A 21,879-nucleotide genomic window follows, 5' to 3' on the forward strand; every position below is an offset into this window, starting at 1 on the left:
CGGCCGGAACTGGAACCGGAACCGCCAGGGGCGGTTTCGGTTCATACATGGCCACGAACCGGAACCGGCCGGTTCCGAACCGTGGCCATGTCTACCTATGTGACATTTCAGTCAAAATAATATTATTTTTATTTCACTTAAGCCAAGTGGGCACCATGTCAATACTATTTGCTTTCTAAAGTCCATCTAGGTAGATTTTTAACGGTTCTCATTGATAAACGGAAAGTAAATGTGTCACACAGGTATAAATTTGAGATTTTTGATGTCACAGAAATTTTTTTAGGGTAAATGTATCACGGAAAATATAATTTAGGGTTTTTTGATAGCTTTTACCCATTTATATATCTATATATATGTGTCCATATAACATATTGTATTACTAAGAACCATCGCAACAAAGTTGTACATGATAATCCTGATATTTTCAATATAAAAAGAGGGAGGCTTCCGTTTCGAATTTGTTTGCTTGCGTACGAAATAATGGACTTTTTACGTTCGTACCCTTTTTGACCATAAAAAATGGGTCAATAATGTACCAAGTTTGAATTAATGCCCCTCTTGCGATATCCTCAAGATTTAACAAGTTCGACATTTCTCCCGCTTTGATATGTTCGACATCGAATCTCGCGTTGTGTCTTTCAACATACGTATAGGCATTTTTTCAAAAGATCACGTATCATGATAATGCTCTCGTCGAACCGCGTCGTTATACCTTCCGATCAAAAAAAGAAAAAAAAAAGAAAGAATAAATGCTCTAAAGTGACGTTTGAATTCATGTCCTAAAGTGAAAAAATAAATGATATAATGATCACGAACCACAGAGAATATTTTGTCCATTTTCATCCAGCTGCAAATTTTGGATAAAATTGCCTTTACTTTTTTTTTTTTTTGGTCAGAACTAAAGGCTTCTCATTGATAACCAGAGACAGAGGAACCCAGTAACGGGGTCTCAAAACAAAGCAGTTCAGTGAGGGCCTGCGGAGGACTAGTCAACCAGTGTTGAGAGAGCTTTTTTTTCCTGTAAGCCTTCGCTACCCAGTCCGCCACTCTATTTCTATTTCTATTACAATATTGGAGCTTAACATTAGAGAAAGAAAGAAGCAGCCCGCGAGCTTCGCAGATTAGGGCCCTCTGTTCCCACGGCAGTTTCTGTGAAGCTTCCACGTTGTTGACTAAGGCAAAGCAGTCTGACTGCGAAAATTCTGGCCGATCGGTGAGTTGGGACGTTATTTTAAATCAAATCACCCTTTATTTGGGACCGGTCTGGTCATGACTTGACTTCGAGCCTTAACGACGCACCTGCTCACGTAATCTTGGCAGTGTCATCGTGACGAAATTGAATTAACCCAGTCAATGAATGCAGACTCTCTGCCTCAAAAGTGGGAGTGGTGGGACCTTCTTCGTGGATGCTTTCATGGTGCGGTGCTCCTATAAAAAGGGTCCAAACGACATGCTGATTGTCTCAATTTGCGACCATAACTTCTTTAGTCGAGGGAAAAAGTGGAAGCTCAAGCTCAGGAACACCATCTTCACGACACGACCGACAGAGAGAGAGAGAGAGATTCAGCAACACCCACAACATGTCTGCCCAGGAAATGCCCACCCCTCCTCTCCTCACTCCCTACAAAATGGGAAGATTCGATCTTTCCCACAGGTTCCCATCTTCTTGTTCTAGAAAATTTCTCTTTCATATTCGATCTTGTTTCGTGCTTGCTCTTCATGCCATCTACTGTTTTACTCGGTTCGAGTTCCCTTGATTGATCTTTCCCATTAAGTGGGAAAGCTTTGTTGTTGTTATGGCGTGTCAACATTTGATCTTTACATTGGACGTTGTTCTGGGAAGTTGACGGGGTGTTTCAAATTGTGATTTTTCTAGCTGTCAAGGTTCTAATTCTTGACAGCTAGAACAAGTTCAACATGAAATGTATATTCTGTCACAGAGACTTGGAAATTCAAGGTAACTTGAGCATGCATTTCAGTGATCAAATGAGCATACAGCTCCTAAATGTTTGAATGAATGTTGTTGATGCTGCAAGTAAATCATTTTTGTAATTTTTCCTCTTAGACTGGGTGTGAGAATGATGGATCAATTTATCTGTCGTTTTACTTGCTTATGATTCCGCTGCTTCATTCTTTCCTAGCGCATAGGCTGCATTTACTGTAGTAAAGGGTGATATCGAACCCACATGCTTCTCTGATCAAGCCTTACTCTAGTATGTCAATCGGGTTTTATTTTCATACATAGTACATGGAAAGATTGGTTGCCGCATGCCTTGCCAAACCCTTTTTGAGTTAATCTTACTCTCTTATAGTTGTCCTTGTAATTTTGGTTTTCATAGAGCGCCTCTTCCCTTTACTCCCTGTACACTATCTGAAGCCATTTTGTTAAACTATAGAGAGCGACTTGCTTTTTTCATCTTAGTGCTTAAATCTCTCGGTCCTGTATTCTTTTGCTTTTCCGGTGATGGGGTTTGAACCCCGACTCTTAGGCAGCATGCCTGAATGTGCTAAACATTAGGACCCTAGAATATGCCGGACCATCCCTTAAACTGAAAGGTCATTGCTTTGGACTGTTAAATGGTTTGACATGCTGAAACAGAGCTAGTCGCCAAATTGCTAAGCTTTCGGCAATAAGTGGGAGTTGTTATACCCCAACTATGATGACTGAGTGCAGGTACTTCAGTGGTGTTGCTTTATTGGTAGCGCAAACGGTTAGCAAACCATTGTTGATTTGTTAGAATAGCCAAAGGATCTAATGTTTTTTTTTATTTGAAGCTATTCCAAAGTTCAAGCAGAAACAGATCATCTAATAAACTGCCTTTGCGGTACTTGTATTTTCAGAGTTGTTCTAGCACCCTTGACCAGACAAAGATCTTACAAGAATGTTCCTCAGCCACACGCCATATTGTACTATTCCCAGAGAACCTCTAAAGGTGGCCTTCTCATTGCCGAAGCCACAGGAGTCTCTGACACTGCACAAGGGTAACCAATCTCACTTGTACAGCCAATAGACTTTGCCAAGCATGTGAGTTCAACTTTCTTCCCCAAGCTCGAGTTTAACTTCCTGCACCTGTTTCTTTAGGTATCCAGATACACCTGGCATATGGACAAAAGAGCAAGTCGAGGCTTGGAAACCCATTGTAGATGCTGTTCATGCCAAAGGTGGTATCTTCTTTTGTCAGATCTGGCATGTGGGGAGGGTCTCAAATGCAGGTCTGTTTGTGTTCCATTTCCTATATAAATATTGTTTTTAAATAATTGGCGCAAAAGAAATGCTCAATTTGATTTTCAACTTGATGCAAATTGGCTGTGATTTTCAACTGAAATAGTTTGAACCCCTGCTTAGAACTTTTAGACATGCAAGATAAGTGATGACGTCTATACACAATGAGGAGAAAAAAGTTTCCATAGTCCTGCTGACAATACTTTTGTGCAAACGATATGTTGTCTGCTTGAGCTTTGTTGCTGGTTTTATGTGCATCTTCGTGAAAATGAATGGGGGCTATGAGTTTTTATGACATGTCAAGTCTTATCAGTTTTAGAAGTGATGTAGGTCGAATTCTTCTGGATGGATAGATGATTTTCCTTGAAAGAAAATGACTAGATGAGATGAAGCCAGTATATAATACTGGAACAGGAATTTTTTTCTCAGTGGCAATTAACATAATCTCTCTATTTATTGCATCTGTATTTTCTCTGCAGGTTTTCAGCCAAATGGGCAAGCTCCAATTTCATCCTCTGACAAGTCATTGACTCCTCAACTTCCAAGTAATGGCTTTGATGTTGGTCAGTTCACGCCTCCAAGGCGACTAAGGACTGATGAAATTCCAAACATTGTCAATGACTTTAGACTTGCTGCAAGGAATGCAATGGAAGCTGGTATATCCTTTTCCGTTTTTTGTGTTTTTTTTTTCAAGTCAATAATGGGAGCTTTACTACGATGAGTTTGGTTATTACGGTGTGGTTTTTGTCATCTGAACCTGTGTAAGAGCACGGCCAGGAAAAAGAAAGGGCTGTATAAGAGACCGAAGAAAGTTTTAATCACATGACAATGATCTCCATATATCTAAAGCCTCAGCAGATCTGAATATAATGGCACAAGAGAAGTTCAAAAGTATGACAATAAATCACTTAATGTTTCTCTAGGCGGCGAAAAAATGAAGTAGCTGGTAACGACAAAAAGGAAACTATGTAGAAATACTAGCGGAAAATTTTTCACATCAGTTTTACATATTGTATTGTTGAGTTTGGCTTTAGAATCTACATTTTGGTGCCTAACAATTTAAGAAGTGTGTGATTGCTGTCCCATACGTCGGATCATATAAGCTTCCGTTAAATACCAACTCTTGCTTTATGATACTATCTCAGTGATGCCTATTTTGCATGCACGACATAGGTTTTGACGGTGTTGAAATACACGGTGCTCATGGCTACTTAATAGAACAATTCTTGAAAGACCAGGTAAACGACAGAACGGACCAGTATGGAGGTTCTCTGGAGAATCGGTGTCGTTTCGCTCTCGAGATCGTTGAGGCCATTGTTAATGAAATAGGCGCAGACAGAGTCGGGATCAGGCTTTCCCCTTTTGCAACCTACTCGGAAGCAGGAGACTCGAACCCCAAAGCACTAGGAAACTACATGGTCGAACAATTAAATAAGTATGGGATCCTTTACTGCCACATGGTTGAGCCGAGAATGAAGACCGTGGGCGAAATAAGCCAATGTCCGCACAGTCTCGTCCCGATGAGGAACTTGTTCAAGGGAACTTTCATTGTAGCCGGAGGTTATACCCGGGAAGATGGAAACGGTGCTGTGGCCGAGAACCGTGCTGATCTCGTTGCTTACGGCCGTTTGTTCTTGGCCAATCCGGATTTGCCTAAGAGGTTTGAGTTGGACGCACCTCTGAATAAGTATAATATAGAGACGTTCTACACATCGGACCCGGTGATTGGGTACTCCGATTATCCATTCTTGGAGGACACGGCTTAAGTCACTGCCGGACATGACTTGGAATAAAATAGCTCATCGTTGATTCTTGCCTACTTTTATGTATGCTGGTGAGAATTTTCTTGCCCTTGTAGCTCTGTTGCATTGATACGTAAGAAAATTGTATGTCTTGATACAATGACGGGCCACGAGCTGATCAATGAATTGCTTGATTTGGAATAGTTTGGCATCTGTTCGTTTTGATGGATTGCATGAGAATGTGATCGTCGTCCTAAGTTCCGTTACTGCACGGTTGAGCACCACCGAGCTAAGAGATAGGTAGTTTAAAAGTTCCCAATTTGGAAAAATCCGCTCCGATAAGCACGGGATCGAGTTGCGATCATACAATCGGAAAGGTTTCCCAATATTGTACCATTTGTTCAAAGACGACCGCAATAAACATATAGCGGCGTCGTACATGGGTCGTCAGATGATGGCGGAGTGTTAAGTCTTAAAAGAAAACTCAAAACATGAAATGAAGACAAATACACAAAGGGATGGGGTGTGCCTGGTGAGATGATGAAGCTCATCCGCGATGAACAGAAACAAGAATTGAAGTTGAATCAATGACAACAGCATTGAGACCTTGGAGTTGCTGGATCATTCTCTTCCCAATCGACCCACTAATTTCATATGGGCTTGCTAGCCAATTGCCATATATTACATCTGCAAACCCATTAGCAAGTAAGTGCAAACAAGCGACACAATTTGCTAAATTGACCAATTGAAAGATCAAAGGAAAATTGCCCAATTGCACACACAAATTTTCATTGGCATTTATTCAAACGAAATTGTATTTGCAAAAGTGTACTTCACATTCAGAATGTTTCCAAGCTAGACTCGAGAAATATCTTTTTTTTTTTTTATGAATTTACATTCGACTGTCGGAAGACATTTTCGATAGTGCAACCGCGATAAAGATGCCATGTCATCTTCTAAGATTTTAACTTGATAATAATCAAACCAAGTTCGAGTAATTCATGAACAAGTGACCGGTGGATCTACACATTAAGTTATCTCAATCGTTGACTAGCCCCAAGGAGATCAATTTATGCATTGACGAGGAGCGTTGTCTAATCTTGTATTAGATAGGGATAATGACACAAATGATCCGTGAATTTTAGCATAATGTGCAATATGGTCCCTAAATTTTTTATTTGTTCAATATGATCCCTGAACTTTATTCTAATGTGCAATGTTGTCCATGAACTCTTAACTCGTTCAATGTAGTCTCAGACTTCTGGTATCTGGTCAATGTAGTCCCCAGACTATATGAAAATATTCAATATTGTCTTTCAATTATTTCAAGTTCAAAGACAACAATGAACATTTTTATAAAGTGCATCGACAAGGAGCGTTGTCTAATCTTATATTAGATTTGTTTCACCGGAATTGCTCCGGTGACGAAATACCTTTCACCGAAAATAGTTCTTAGGCTTTGAATTGAAGAAGATCGGGTCCTGTGGTGATTCGGGATAGGAAATATCCAGGAAAATACAATACTCGACAGCTTTATTCCAAACAGAATTATACAAGCACAAGTCTTGCTGGAATTTAATTGACGACCAAACTTGGAAAGTACAATCGGTACAAACGAACCAAACGGTGACAAATCCTGTTGGAATTTAATTGACAACAAAGCTTGACAACGTGACAACGCTAGAATTTAAACGATAACGCAGCATCCAGGCGGCCAGGATAGAGATACACGCCAGAATTTAATCAACGATGCGAATCTGAATGCTACAGGTAAAGAAAGTAAAGTATAGTGCAAGAAAGTAAAGATAATGATAAGTTTGTTTAATTTGTGCGGGAAGCTTTTCAGTAGACGACTGGTGGTATTTATAATTGTATAACGATAGCTGCTTTAAGGTGGTTTCAAGCGGTTTCTTCTGCGCCTCTCGGCTTCAAAATCTAGCGCCTAATGCCACTTTTTCGAATGGTTGTTTCTTTGCACTAGCTATATCACGATCCCACCACCGTCCCACATGCTTGTTCTTGAATGATGGTTGATAACTGCTCATTGATAACTCAGCCTCAAGATCTTACCGCCCCATGACATGTCTCGTGATCTTATTTTCAAATGATGATTGTTCCCTGTAGGCCGTCCCATATGTTTATCCTTGAATGATGGCTGATAATGGCTCAACAATAACTGCCACACGATCTTGCCACTCCATGACATGTCTCACTATCTCATTTTCAAATGATAACTGTTCCCTCCAGGCATACATGCCCATTCCTCTTCAGATCCATCCGCTTTGTTTTATGCTTCTATGCCCCTTCTAGCGAATCCCAGACGTTCATTCTAATGTTTTCCAATTGTTTCATCTTGCACTAGCAACTATACCCTTATGTTTTTTGTGCTTTCGAATGATTTTACTGGCATTTTGCTATTTGCCTATCTATATCAACAGCTACTATCTACTCGTTGTCGTATATCAACAACCGAATATGTACCACGGATGTACATCGGTATCGACCGCTAGTCTCTATAGTCGTCGACAAGACGTCATGTGTAACGATATTCACATGACTCTTCATGCTCATGTGTCAAGCATGTGTTTACTCATGTCGACAACCCGATATTTTTGGTGTAAACAAGATAATATTCAAATATGTCAGCTTAGTAAATTAAAAAAAAAAAAGAAAGTAAAGGGAAGAAAAAGGAAAAAAAAAACATGATCGGGTGTGAACCCTCCTCTTTAAGGAATCACATGAATAAAGCGAATAGCCCCACAAGGGAATCTCTTGGATTTGATTGGCTGTTCTAATGATGGGTCTAATATTGGTTAATTACCTTACTTTGAGCATCTGGTGTGTTAAATTATCCGGGGACAGCATACCCTTTTTTCTTTGTGTGCTTCTTGGTTAACCATAATCTAATTTATCTGTCAGGTGATTGGACGTTTCTTATGTTAAATGTAAAGGCAAATGCGGAGGCTAATCACATTCCACTCATATATATTATAATAATCGATCAATCTTGTTATTATTTTTCTTCTTTTCAATAAGAATAATATCAAAGTATGAATGCTGGAATCGTAATGAGAGCATCGTTCTCGCTAATGTGAGACAGGACATCTTTCGATGACGGATTAGATTTTTTCGAAGCATCCTATAGCTTGGTAAGACGTGATGAATCATAAGCTACGTTTATTTTGCGGAAAAAAGAATGATTTAAAAAATATTTTTCTAAAAAAAGTTAGCTTGTATCACTTATAAAAATAAATAAACAAAAAATATTTTCATCGTCTATGAAAATGAATATACATAAATTGTTATCGATAACAAAAACATTTTCTATTGATCAATTATTTCAAGCGATATAAACGATTATTTTTAGGAAAATATTTTTCAAATTATTTATTTTTCGCGAAAGAAACGGAACCTCAGTTATTAAATCTAGTGTATAAACAGTTTTTTTTATAAGTTCAAATCGATCGAAGGCTACGACATCCTATCTTAATCTTAAAATCAGCAGGGCAATTGGTTATGCCGTAGAATCGGAGTATTGCTCCTATTAATGAGTTGAATGTAATATTGATAAGTTTGAGTTGTTATAGATTTATAATCATAATTCCAATTCTAAACTATTTCAAATCATCCAGTTAAGAGTTATTATTCGGGTCATTCTGTGCAATTCAAGTGGAGTTTGGCCATTACATTTCAAAGGATAACCCTTTTGGGACAAACTTTAGAGCAGGGAAAATAACCCAAAAAGGTCATTAACCCATACTATATTTGTACCAACTCAGTCCCAAACATTTCAATTTAGCAAATTTATCTTTCTAGTTCAATTTAGTCATAAACCTTTATCAACCAATTGAGTCGTTACGGCCAATTTTGGTCAGAAATAGCTGATGTGGACGCCGGTCGTTCTACGTGACACGACCGGTGCTGACGTGGACATTTTTTGTAATTTTTTAATCTTTATTTAATTTCATATTTTTCTTTTTTTTTCATTGTGGTTGGTGAGGGCCCTCGCCTGTCGTGAAGGCCTTGCCCGGGCGAGGGCATGAAGGCCCTAGCTAGATCTGGGTAGTGCTGTGAAGGCCCTGGGCAAGGCCATCGTGGCCTCATCGGCTGCGGGTGTGGGTGTGAAGGCCCTCGCTAGTTTGGGAGAGGGCCTTCATAGCCCTGTCAGCAGCGGGCAAGGCAGCCCTCATCGAGATCTAGCAAAGGCCAGCAAGCCTCGCTGGCCAAAATGAAAGGAAAATAAAGAAAGAAAAAATAACAAAAAAGATAATTTTTTAAAATAATTACAAAAATTGTCCAACGTCACGTTAGCGTTTTTCGATTAAAATTAGCTAGAATGACTCAATTGGCAAATTGTTTAAAGGTTTAAGACTAGATTGATCAAATTGAAAGGTTTATGATTGAATTGATATAAGTGCAAGAGGTTTATAACTTTTTTGGTAATTAACCCTTTGAAGCACTATAGAGAAAAAAGAATCCTTTTTAACTTATCATATATCAATAACTCCCTCATACGGTTCTTACCCAACAACTCTTATATTGAGCATTTTCCAACATGTTTATTAACTTTCCATTTCAGAAAAAAAGGATTAATACCATGAAAAATCCCAAATTGGTACATTCGTGATAAATTTACCAAAAACTAATTTTTTGACCACAAAAAATCACAAATTGGTACACCTATGATAAATTTACTCAAAACTAATTTTTTGACCACCAAAACCCATAAACTGGTACATTTGTGACAAATTTACCCTCCGTTAGTTTCCGTTAAATTTTACTGTCAAATTACTTTGTTAAATTTACACGCGGCAGTTAACGGATGTACCGATTTTGGGTTTTACCTTCCGTTTGTCACATAGGTACCAATTTGTGATTTTTTATGGTATTAATCCAATTTAACGGAAACTAACAGAGGGTAAATTTGTCACAAATATACCAGTTTGAGGTTTTTTGTTGTCAAAAAATTAATTTGAAGTAAATTTGTTACAAATGTACTAGTTTGGGATTTTTCGTGATATTAACCCTAAAAAAAAAAAGGTTTGTATTGATTTACCATCGAAACTTAATGACTTCTCTTATGTTATTAGTGAAATTTCCTATAGAAAAGGTAAGTTTTGATGTCTCAAAAGCTCCAGTTTTGGACAGACTAGGCTAGCTTAGAGAGTAAGTAAAATTAAGTAGCTAGGGTTGTTCCGACAGCATAATTTTAGTTGCCAAAAGCATGCTTTGTCGAAATGTGTGTTTTTCAAGATGCTTGGATTGATTCATCCCCTCATCTCATTTTATTTACCGTTTGCTTTAACAGATACAAAGAACAGAAGATCATTTGGTTAAATTCCAATGGGAAAAAATTGTTCGTTGTAGCTAGTCATTTACAATGACGCATCTTTATCGGGAAGATAAACCAATCATATTGAGTCCTATTGTATAGTTGCCAATTCAGTCATAAACTTTTCAATTTTGTCGATTTAGTCCTAAACTTTTGCACAAAATTTTAATATAGTCCTTTTGACCAATTTTTGTCAGAAATTGCTAACATGGCAGTTCAATTATCGCCGGCCATCCTACGTGTTGCACTGTCATATTGGCGATTTCCTATGTAAATTGGCGGGAAGGACTGAATTGAAATTTCGCACAAAAGTTTAGAACTGAATTGACATCCGTACAATAGGTTGAGGACTGATTGGATAATTTCACCTGTATATCACATATCAAGATCCCCCACTTGATTTTCCCAATAGTTCCTTCTGTTTCTCTTTTGCCCTTCGCTTTCCCAAAGGGTTGATAGAGCTATTTGGTTGATTCAATTATTTTTTTAATGTATTGCACCCTTGTGTTCATGTGATGAAGCTATTCACTATATTACCGCGACACACCGATTGAAAAAAAAAATAGTTAGGAAAACACTAAGACTCCATTTATTTTGTGGACAATAAAAATATTTTTTATTTATTTATTTTTGTAAGCGATATAAGCGATTGCTTATAGAAAAATGATTTCCAAATCAATTATTTTCTGTGAAACAAACGGAATCCAAATGTGCATTGTGTTTCATGTGTTCTGATGTATATGTGTAAAGGGAGAGACGTAACTCTTTACTGTGTAATTTTTGATCGACCAACATATATTATTAAACTTGATTGGATCCACATAGATCAAAATCTCTTGAGTAAAAAGTTAGGCCGACGTTAGGCTTCGTTTGTCTCGCGAAAAATGAATGAATTGGAAAACATTTTTCTAAAAATAATCACTTAATCAATAAATAATGTTTTCATTATCGATAACAATTTATATTTAAAGATTTTTGTGAACGATGAAAACATTTTCATTCATTTATTGTTGTGGGTTATATATGAAATTATTTTTAAAAATTATTTATTTTTTGCGAAACATAGAGGCTCGATTCAATCCTGTCGAGCGAACATCTCTAATTTATCCAAACTGATGGATCCGTCCTTTAAACGGTTTTTTTTCGAAAGAAAAATTTCATTCATTTCTCCCGATTAACTGACTGTACCCGTTATCTGGGAGAGTTTCTTATCAACTCCGAAAGTAGCATGCATTAGCGACAACAGCGGGACGGGTTTTGCGGGGAAGGTGGCGACAACGAGGTCGGCCTCGCCTTGGTTGAGTGAGGCTTAACCTCGCCTTAGATCTCGGCAAGGTCGACCTCGCCGTCCCTGGCTGGTGGCCGGTCGCCGGCGGCGGGCCGAGAAGAAGATGAAGAACAAATAAAAAAGAAAGAAGAAAACCAAGAAGAGTCAATTCAAGAAAAATTATTCCAGAATCAAGAAGCTACTTTTTTTTGCTTCTTGATTCTGTTCCAAAACTGATTCCGGGACCTTCTTTTTTGCAAAATTGTGCCCGGGCATAAAAATTTTAACAAACGGATTTCTGTTTCCAAACTGATTCTGAGAACAAAAGAACAGAAATTTTCACTATTTGGCACGTTACCAAACGGGCTCTTAGCTGCCTCAACCCTTGTTGTATCCAACAATCGAGGATACATAGGAAAAGGTTAATACCACGAAAAATTCCAAACTGGTACACCTGTGATAAATTTACTTAAAATTAATTTTTTGACTACCAAAAACCTCAAATTGGTACACTTGTGATAATTTTACCCAAAAATAATTTTTTGACCACAAAAAACCCCCAAACTGGTACATTTGTGACAAATTTACCCTCCGTTAGTTTCCATTTGATTGGATTAATGCAAAAAAAAATCACAAACTGGTACACGTGTGATAAATGGAGGGTAAAATCCAAAACTGGTATATTCATCAATTACCGGGTGTCTTTAACAAAGCAATTTAACAGTAAAATTTAACGGAAACTAACACAAGGTAAAATTGTCATAGATGTACCAATTTGAGGTTTTTGATGGTAAAAAAATTAGTTTATAGTAAAATTGTCACAGGTGTACCAGTTTGGGGTTTTTTGTTGTATTAACCCTATAAAAAAAAGGAGACAAATTCTTTGAAGTTACCGACAAAAGATACGTGATTATTTTCTTATATGTGTATGTATTTGACGAGAATTATCGAAAAAAGTGCTAAACTTATTGTACGGATGCCAATTCAGTCCTTAACCTTTCAATTTAGAAACACTTAAGTTTGATCCTATATATAGGACAAGTCATGAATGTACATTGGACCCTGATTTAGTGCTCATTTCTTTCTATAATTGTCTGAATAAATAAGAGCTACCCGAGAAATTACTTGATTAGAAGCAGTAATGATTAAGGGCGTTAATTTCAGCAATAACAAAGTCCAACGCCAGTGTATTAAAAGTCTAAAAGTATGTAATTCGCAGTTTCTGATATTTTCCTGAACGACACCGAAAAAGAAAAAAAGAAAAACAGAAGTAAGAAATCCAAGTGCAGCTCGAAGTTGATGACTTTCTTCTTCTACATAAACGAGCTGAGGCTGAAAAGACATGTTCGAATTATGTTGAATACAGGAAGCGCTATTGGCCGGCTGCCCAGGTTCTGTGGTTTGTCTCCCTCACGTTGTTCCTTTTAGTCCGAATCTGGACATGCGTGCCATCCAGATCGTCAATTGTCTGCTCGCCTGTCCATTTTTAGATGTCATCATCATCATTATCATCATCATCATCATATAGCTTTATATAGAGAAAAAGCCACAAAAAATTGCAAATTATACCCACCGTGACATATTTATCCTAAAATTTTTTGGGTTAATATCACGAAAAATCCATAACTGGTATATCTATGATAAATTTATCCTGAACCAACTTTTTGACCACAAAAAATCTCAAACTTGTACACTTGTGACAAATTTAATATCTTCTATTAATTTCGATTAAATTTACAGTTAAATTGCTCAGTTGGATGACATGTGGTGATGATGGGTATACTAGTTTTGTAGTTATACCCTCCTCCGTCATTTACAGGTGCCTGAGCTTTTGGTTTTTCGTGGTATTAATCCAATTTAACGAAAACTAACGGAGAGTAAATTTATCACAAGTGTATCAGTTTTAGATTTTTTCGTGGTATTAACCCATTTTTTTTGTAATATCAAAAACCCCAAACTTGTACCTATGTGACATTTCGATCAAAATAATATCGTTTTTATTTCACTTAAGTTAAGTGGACGCCATGTCAATACTATTTGCTTTCTAGAGTCCATCTAGGCAGATTTTTAACGGTTCCCATTGATAGACGGAAGGTAAATGTGTCACACAGGTATAGATTTGAGATTTTTGATGTCACAGAATTTTTTTTTGGATAAATGTATCACGGTAAATATAGTTTGGGGTTTTTTGTGGCTTTTACCCATTTATATATCTATATATTGTACTACTAAGAACCATCGCAACAAAGTTGTATATGATAATCTTGATATTTTCAATATAAAAAGAGGGAGGCTTCCGTTTCGAATTTGTTTCCTTGCCGATGAAATTGTGAACTTTTTCCATTCGTACCCTTTTTTACCATAAAAGATGGGTCAATAATGTTCCAAGTTTGAATTAATGCCCTTTTTGTGATATCATCAAGATTTAACGAGTTCGAGATTTTCCCTGCTTTGACCTATTTGACATCGAATCTCGTGTTTTGTCTTTCGACATACGAATAGGTATTTTTTTAAGAGATCGCCTATCATGATAATGGTCTTGGGTTCAAAACTCGCCCATCGGTGATTTAAGTGGGGTCGTGCGTGGATCCTAACGCTAGCCCCTCGAGGACTAGTCGGGCATTACCACCGATTTCAGCCCTAGCTCGCGGCCGCACGGACAACTCGATTATCAAAAAAAAAAAAAAAATGAGTTCGAGATTTCCTCCGTTTTGATCTAGCCGACATCGAATCTCATGTTGTCTTTCAACATACGAATAGACATTTTTTTAAGAGATCGCCTATCATGATAATGCTCTCATCGAACCACGTCGTTACATCTTCCGATCAAAAAAGGAAAAAAGAAGAAGAATAAATGCCCTAAAGTGACGTTTGAATTCACGTCCTAAAGTGAAAAAATAAATGATATAATGATCACGAACCACAGAATATTTTGTCCATTTTCACCCAGCTGCAAATTTTGGATAAAATTGCCTTTACTTTAGTCAGCGATAATTCTGGCCGGTCGGCGAGTTGGGACGTTATTTTAAACCAAATCACCCTCCATTTTGGACCGGTCTGGTCACGACTTCACTTCGAGCCTTCACGACAACCTGCTCACGTAATCTTGGCACTGTCTTCGAGACGAAATTGAATTAAACCAGTCAATGAATGCAGACTCTCTCTCTCAAAAGTGGGAGCGGACGGACCTTCTTCGTGGATGCTTTCATGGTGCGGTGTTCCTATAAAAAGGGTCCAAATGACAGGCTGATTCTCTCAATTTGCGACCGTAACTTCTTTAGTCGAGGGAAAAAGCGGAAGCTCAAAGCTCAGGAACACCATCTTCACGACACGACCGACAGAGAGAGAGAGAGAGAGATTCAGCAACACCCACAACATGTCTGCCCAGGAAATCCCCACCCCTCCTCTCCTCACTCCCTACAAAATGGGAAGATTCGATCTTTCCCACAGGTTCCCATCTTCTTGTTCTTGAAAATTTCTCTTTCATGTTCGATCTTGTTTCGTGCTTGCTCTTCATGCCATCTACTGTTTTACTCAGTTGGAGTTCAGTTGATTGATCTTTCCCATTAAGTGGGAAAGCTTTGTTGTTGTCATGGCGTGTCAACATTTGATCTTTACATTGGACGTTGTTCTGGGAAGTTGACGGGGTGTTTCAAATTGTGATTTTTCTAGCTGTCAAGGTTCTAATTCTTGACAGCTAGAACAAGTTCAACATGAAATGTATTCTCTGTCACAGAGACTTGGAAATTCAAGGTAACTTGAGCATGCATTTCAGTGATCAAATGAGCATACAGCTCCTAAATGTTTGAATGAATGTTGTTGATGCTGCAAGTAAATCATTTTTGTAATTTTTCCTCTTAGACTGGGTGTGAGAATGATGGATCAATTTATCTGTCGTTTTACTTGCTTATGATTCCGCTGCTTCATTCTTTCCTAGCGCATAGGCTGCATTTACTGTAGTAACGGGTGATATTGAACCCATATGCTTCTCTGATCAAGCCTTACTCTAGTATGTCAATCGGGTTTTATTTTCATACATAGTACATGGAAAGATTGGTTGCCGCATGCCTTGCCAAACCCTTTTTGAGTTTATCTTACTCTCTTATAGTTGTCCTTGTAATTTTGGTTTTCATAGAGCGCCTTTTCCCTTTACTCCCTGTACACTATCTGAAGCCATTTTGTTATACTATAGAGAGCGACTTGCTTTTTCATCTTAGTGCTTAAATCTCTCAGTCCTGTATTCTTTTGCTTTTCCGGCGATGGGGTTTGAACCCCGACTCTTAGGCAGCATGCCTGAATGTGCTAAACATTAGGGCCCTAGAATATGCTGGACCATCCCTCGAACTGAAAGGTCATTGCTTTGGACTGTTAAATGGTTTGACATGCTGAAACAGAGCTAGTCGTCAAATTGCTAAGCTTTCGGCAATAAGTGGGAGTTGTTATACCCCAACTATAATGACTGAGTGCAGGTGCTTCAGTGGTGTTGCTTTATTGGTAGCGCAAACGGTTAGCAAACCATTGTTGATTTGTTAGAATAGCCAAAGGATCTAATGTTTTTTTTTATTTGAAGCTATTCCAAAGTTCAAGCAGAAACAGATCATCTAATAAACTGCCTTTGCGGTACTTGTATTTTCAGAGTTGTTCTAGCACCCTTGACCAGACAAAGATCTTACAAGAATGTTCCTCAGCCACACGCCATATTGTACTATTCCCAGAGAACCTCTAAAGGTGGCCTTCTCATTGCCGAAGCCACAGGAGTCTCTGACACTGCACAAGGGTAATCAATCTCACTTGTACAGCCAATAGACTTTGCCAAGCATGTGAGGTTCAGCTTTCTTCCCCAAGCTCGAGTTTAACTTCCTGCACCTGTTTCTTTAGGTATCCAGATACACCTGGCATATGGACAAAAGAGCAAGTCGAGGCTTGGAAACCCATTGTAGATGCTGTTCATGCCAAAGGTGGTATCTTCTTTTGTCAGATCTGGCATGTGGGGAGGGTCTCAAATGCAGGTCTGTTTGTGTTCCATTTCCTATATAAATATTGTTTTTAAATAATTGGCGCCAAAGAAATGCTCAATTTGATTTTCAACTTGATGCAAATTGGCTGTGATTTTCAACTGAAATAGTTTGAACCCCTGCTTAGAACTTTTAGACATGCAAGATAAGTGATGACGTCTATACACAATGAGGAGAAAAAAGTTTCCATAGTCCTGCTGACAATACTTTTGTGCAAACGATATGTTGTCTGCTTGAGCTTTGTTGCTGGTTTTATGTGCATCTTCGTGAAAATGAATGGGGGCTATGAGTTTTTATGACATATCAAGTCTTATCAGTTTTAGAAGTGATGTAGGTCGAATTCTTCTGGATGGATAGATGATTTTCCTTGAAAGAAAATGACTAGATGAGATGAAGCCAGTATATAATACTGGAACAGGAATTTTTTTCTAAGTGGCAATTAGCATGATCTCTCTATTTATTGCATCTGTATTTTCTCTGCAGGTTTTCAGCCAAATGGGCAAGCTCCAATCTCATCCTCTGACAAGCCATTGACTCCTCAACTTCGAAGTAATGGCTTTGATGTTGCTCAGTTCACGCCTCCAAGGCGACTAAGGACTGATGAAATTCCAAACATTGTCAATGACTTTAGACTTGCTGCAAGGAATGCAATGGAAGCTGGTATATCCTTTTCCGTTTTCTGTTTTTTTTTTTAAGTCAATAATGGGAGCTTTACTACGATGAGTTTGGTTATTACGGTGTGGTTTTTGTCATCTGAACCTGTGTAAGAGTAAGGCCATGAAAAAGAAAAGGCTGTATAAGAGACCGAAGAAAGTTTTAATCACATGACAATGATCTCCATATATCTAAAGCCCCAGCAGATTTGAATATAATGGCACAAGAGAAGTTCAAAAGTATGACAATAAATCACTTAATGTTTCTCTAGGTGGCGAAAAAATGAAGTAGCTGGTAACGACAAAAAGGAAACTATGTAGAAATACTAGCGGAAAATTTTTCACATCAGTTTTACGTATTGTATTGTTGAGTTTGGCTTTAGAATCTACATTTTGGTGCCTAACAATTTAAGAAGTGTGTGATTGCTGCCCCATACGTCTGATCATATAAGCTTCCATTAAATACCAACTCTTGCTTTATGATACTAACTCACTGATGCCTATTTTGCATGCACGACATAGGTTTTGACGGTGTTGAAATACACGGTGCTCATGGCTACTTAATAGAACAATTCATGAAAGACCAGGTAAACGACAGAACGGACCAGTATGGAGGTTCTCTGGAGAATCGGTGTCGTTTCGCTCTCGAGATCGTTGAGGCCATTGTTAATGAAATAGGCGCGGATAGAGTCGGGATCAGGCTTTCCCCTTTTGCAACCTACTCGGAAGCAGGAGACTCGAACCCCAAAGCACTAGGAAACTACATGGCCGAACAATTAAATAAGTATGGGATCCTTTACTGCCACATGGTTGAGCCGAGAATGGAGACCGCGGGCAAAATAAGCCAATGTCCGCACAGTCTCGTCCCAATGAGGAACTTGTTCAAGGGAACTTTCATTGCAGCCGGAGGTTATACCCGGGAAGATGGAAACGGTGCTGTGGCCGAGAACCGTGCTGATCTCGTTGCTTACGGCCGTTTATTCTTGGCCAATCCGGATTTGCCTAAGAGGTTTGAGTTGGACGCAGCTCTGAATAAGTATAATAGAGAGACGTTCTACACATCGGACCCGGTGATTGGGTACTCCGATTATCCATTCCTAGAGGACACGGCTTAAGTCACTGCCGGACATGACTTGGAATAAAATAGCTCATCGTTGATTCTTGCCTACTTTTATGTATGCTGGTGAGAATTTTCTTGCCCTTGTAGCTCTGTTGCATTGATACGTATAGAAAATTTGTATGTCTTGATACAATGACGGGCCACGAGCTGATCAATGAATTGCTTGATTTGGAATAATTTGGCATCTGTTCGTTTTGATGGATTGCATGAGAATGTGATCGTCGTCCTAAGTTCCTTTACTGCACGGTTGAGCACCACCGAGCTAAGAGATAGGTAGTTTAAAAGTTCCCAATTTGGAAAAATCCGCTCCGAGAAGCACGGGATCGAGTCGCGATCATACAATCGGAAACGTTTCCCAATATTGTACAACATGTTCAAAGACAACCGCGATAAACGTACAGCGGTGTCGTACAAGGGTCATCAGATGATGGCGGAGTGTTAAGTCTTAAAAGAAAACTCAAAACATGAAATGAAGACAAATACACAAAGGGATGGCGTGTGCCTGGTGAGATGATGAAGCTCATCCGCGATGAACAGAAACAAGAATTGAAGTTGAATCAATGACAACAGCATTGAGACCTTGGAGTTGCTGGATCATTCTCTTCCCAATCGACCCACTAATTTCATTTGGGCTTGCTAGCCAATTGCCATATATTACATCCGCAAACCCTTTAGCAAGTAAGTGCAAACAATTTGCTAAATTGACCAATTGAAAGATCAAAGGAAAATTGCCCAATTGCACACACAAATTTTCATTGGCATTTATTCAAACGAAATTGTATTTGCAAAAGTGTACTTCACATTCAGAATGTTTCCAAGCTAGACTCGAGAAATATCTTCTTCTTTTTTTGAATTTACATTCGATTGTCGGAAGACATTGTCGATAGTGCAACTGCGAAAAAGATGCCGTGTCATCTTCTAAGATTTTAACTTGATAGTAATCAAACCAAGTTCGAGTAATTCACGAACAAGTGACTGGTGGATCTACACATTAAGTTATCTCAATCGTTGACTAGCCCTAAGGAGATCAATTTATGCATCGACGAGGAGCATTGTCTAATCTTGTATTAGATAGGGATAATGACACAAATGATCCGTGAATTTTAGCATAATGTGCAATATGGTCCCTAAATTTTTTATTTGTTCAATATTATCACTGAACTTTATTCTAATGTGCAATGTTGTCCATGAACTCTTAACTCGTTCAATGTAGTCTCAGACTTCTGGTATCTGGTCAATGTAGTCCCCAGACTATATGAAAATATTCAATATTGTCTTTCAATTATTTCAAGTTCAAAGACAACAATGAACATTTTTATAAAGTGCATCGACGAGGAGCGTTGTCTAATCTTATATTAGATTTGTTTCACCGGAGTTGCTCCGGTGACGAAATACCTTTCACCGAAAATAGTTCTTAGGCTTTGAATTGAAGGAGATCGGGTCCTGTGGTGATTCGGGATAGGAAAAATCCAGGAAAATACAATACTCGACAGCTTTATTCCAAACAGAATTATACAAGCACAAGCCTTTCTGGAATTTAATTGACGACTAAACTTGGAAAGTGCAATCGGTACAAACGAACCAAACGGTGACAAATCCTGTTGGAATTTAATTGACAACAAAGCTTGACAACGTGACAACGCTAGAATTTAAACGATAACGCAGCACCCGGGCGGCCAGGATAGAGATACATGCCAGAATTTAATCAACGATGCGAATCTGAATGCTACAAGTAAAGAAAGTAAAGTATAGGGCAAGAAAGTAAAGATAATGATAAGTTTGTTTAATTTGTGCGGGAAGCTTTTCAGTAGACGACTGGTGGTATTTATAATTATATAACGATAGTTGCTTTAAGGTGGTTTCAAGCGGTTTCTTCTGCGCCTCTCGGCTTCAAAATCTAGCGCCTAATGCCACTTTTTTGAATGGTTGTTTCTTTGCACTAGCTATATCACGATCCCACCACCGTCCCACATGCTTGTTCTTGAATGATGGTTGATAACTGCTCATTGATAACTCAGCCTCAAGATCTTGCCGCCCCATGACATGTCTCATGATCTTATTTTAAAATGATGATTGTTCCCTGTAAGCCGTCCCATATGTTTATCCTTGAATGATGGCTGATAATTGCTCAACAATAACTGCCACACGATCTTGCCACTCCATGACATGTCTCACTATCTCATTTTCAAATGATAACTGTTCCCTCCAGGCATACATGCCCATTCCTCTTCAGATCCATCCGCTTTGTTTTATGCTTCTATGCCCCTTCTAGCGAATCCCAGACGTTCATTCTAATGTTTTCCAATTGTTTCATCTTGCACTAGCAACTATACCCGTATGTTTTTGTGCTTTCGAATGATTTTACTGGCATTTTGCTATTTGCCTATCTATATCAACAGCTACTATCTACTTGTCGTCGTATATCAACAACCGAATATGTACCACGGATGTACATTGGTATCGACCGCTAGTCACTATAGTCGTCGACAAGACGTCATGTGTAACGATATTCACATGACTCTTCATGCTCATGTGTCAAGCATGTGTTTACTCATGTCGACAACCCGATATTTTTGGTGTAAACAAGATAATATTCAAATATGTCAGCTTAGTAAATTAAAAAAAAAAGTAAAGGGAAGAAAAAGGAAAAGAAAAACATGATCGGGTGTGAACCCTCCTCTTTAAGGAATCACATGAATAAAGCGAATAGCCCCACAAGGGAATCTCTTGGATTTGATTGGCTGTTCTAATGATGGGTCTAATATTGGTTAATTACTTTACTTTGAGCATCTGGTGTGTTAAATTATCCGGGGACAGCATACCCTTTTTTCTTTGTGTGCCTCTTGGATAACCATAATCTAATTTATCTGTCAGGTGATTGGACGTTTCTTATGTTAAATGTAAAGGCAAATGCGGAGGCTAATCACATTCCACTCATATATATTATAATAATCGATCAATCTTGTTATTATTTTTCTTCTTTTCAATAAGAATAACATCAAAGTATGAATGCTGGAATCGTAATGAGAGCATCGTTCTCGCTAATGTGAGACTGGACATCTTTCGATGACGGATTAGATTTTTTCAAAGCATCCTATAGCTTGGTAAGACGTGACGAATCATAAGCTACGTTTATTTTGCGGAAAAAATGAATGATTTAGAAAATATTTTTCTAAAAAAAGATAGCTTGTATCACTTATAAAAATAAATAAACAAAAAATATTTTCATCGTTCATGAAAATTAATATACATAAATTGTTATCGATAACAAAAACATTTTCTATTGATCAATTATTTCAAGCGATATAAGCGATTATTTTTAGGAAAATATTTTTCAAATTATTTATTTTTCGCGAAAGAAACGGAGCCTCAATTATTAAATCTAGTGTATAAACAGTTTGTTTTATAATTTCAAATCGATTGAGGGCTACGACATCCTATCTTAACCTTAAAATCAACGGGGCAATTGGTTATGCCGTAGAATCGGAGTATTGCTCCTATTAATGAGTTGAATGTAATATTGAGAA

The 21,879-nt window shown here is 38.2% G+C and overlaps 2 protein-coding genes across 2 annotated transcripts; both read left to right on the plus strand.

The window, feature by feature from the left end:
• The first annotated feature begins 1,450 nt into the window (after positions 1-1,450).
• Positions 1,451-5,168, plus strand: LOC130135790 (12-oxophytodienoate reductase 2-like). The gene is made up of 5 exons (XM_056305554.1): positions 1,451-1,654; positions 2,842-2,982; positions 3,083-3,213; positions 3,703-3,879; positions 4,397-5,168. Exons 1-5 carry the CDS (start codon positions 1,581-1,583, stop codon positions 4,987-4,989), a joined length of 1,116 nt encoding a protein of 371 aa, XP_056161529.1. The 5' UTR covers positions 1,451-1,580; the 3' UTR covers positions 4,990-5,168.
• Positions 5,169-14,796: 9,628 nt separating this feature from the next.
• On the plus strand, positions 14,797-18,529 carry LOC130135956 (12-oxophytodienoate reductase 2-like). The gene is made up of 5 exons (XM_056305866.1): positions 14,797-15,014; positions 16,201-16,341; positions 16,443-16,573; positions 17,063-17,239; positions 17,755-18,529. The coding sequence occupies exons 1-5, from the start codon at positions 14,941-14,943 to the stop codon at positions 18,345-18,347; spliced, it is 1,116 nt and encodes a 371-aa protein (XP_056161841.1). The 5' UTR covers positions 14,797-14,940; the 3' UTR covers positions 18,348-18,529.
• The last annotated feature ends 3,350 nt before the right edge of the window (positions 18,530-21,879 follow it).

The sequence above is a fragment of the Syzygium oleosum genome, unplaced genomic scaffold (genome assembly GCF_021117445.2).
Source record: "Syzygium oleosum isolate NSW1041296 unplaced genomic scaffold, Sole_v2.1 Sole_v2.02, whole genome shotgun sequence".
NCBI lineage: Eukaryota > Viridiplantae > Streptophyta > Magnoliopsida > Myrtales > Myrtaceae > Syzygium > Syzygium oleosum.

Coding starts and splice junctions, on each gene's coding strand:
- LOC130135956 (XM_056305866.1), top strand. CDS start 14,941: ATGTCTGCCCAGGAAATCCCCACCCCTCCTCTCCTCACTCCCTACAAA. Junction 16,342..16,442: donor GTCTCTGACACTGCACAAGG/GTAATCAATCTC, acceptor CTGTTTCTTTAG/GTATCCAGATACACCTGGCA. Junction 17,240..17,754: donor AAGGAATGCAATGGAAGCTG/GTATATCCTTTT, acceptor TGCACGACATAG/GTTTTGACGGTGTTGAAATA.
- LOC130135790 (XM_056305554.1), top strand. CDS start 1,581: ATGTCTGCCCAGGAAATGCCCACCCCTCCTCTCCTCACTCCCTACAAA. Junction 1,655..2,841: donor AGATTCGATCTTTCCCACAG/GTTCCCATCTTC, acceptor TTGTATTTTCAG/AGTTGTTCTAGCACCCTTGA. Junction 2,983..3,082: donor GTCTCTGACACTGCACAAGG/GTAACCAATCTC, acceptor CTGTTTCTTTAG/GTATCCAGATACACCTGGCA.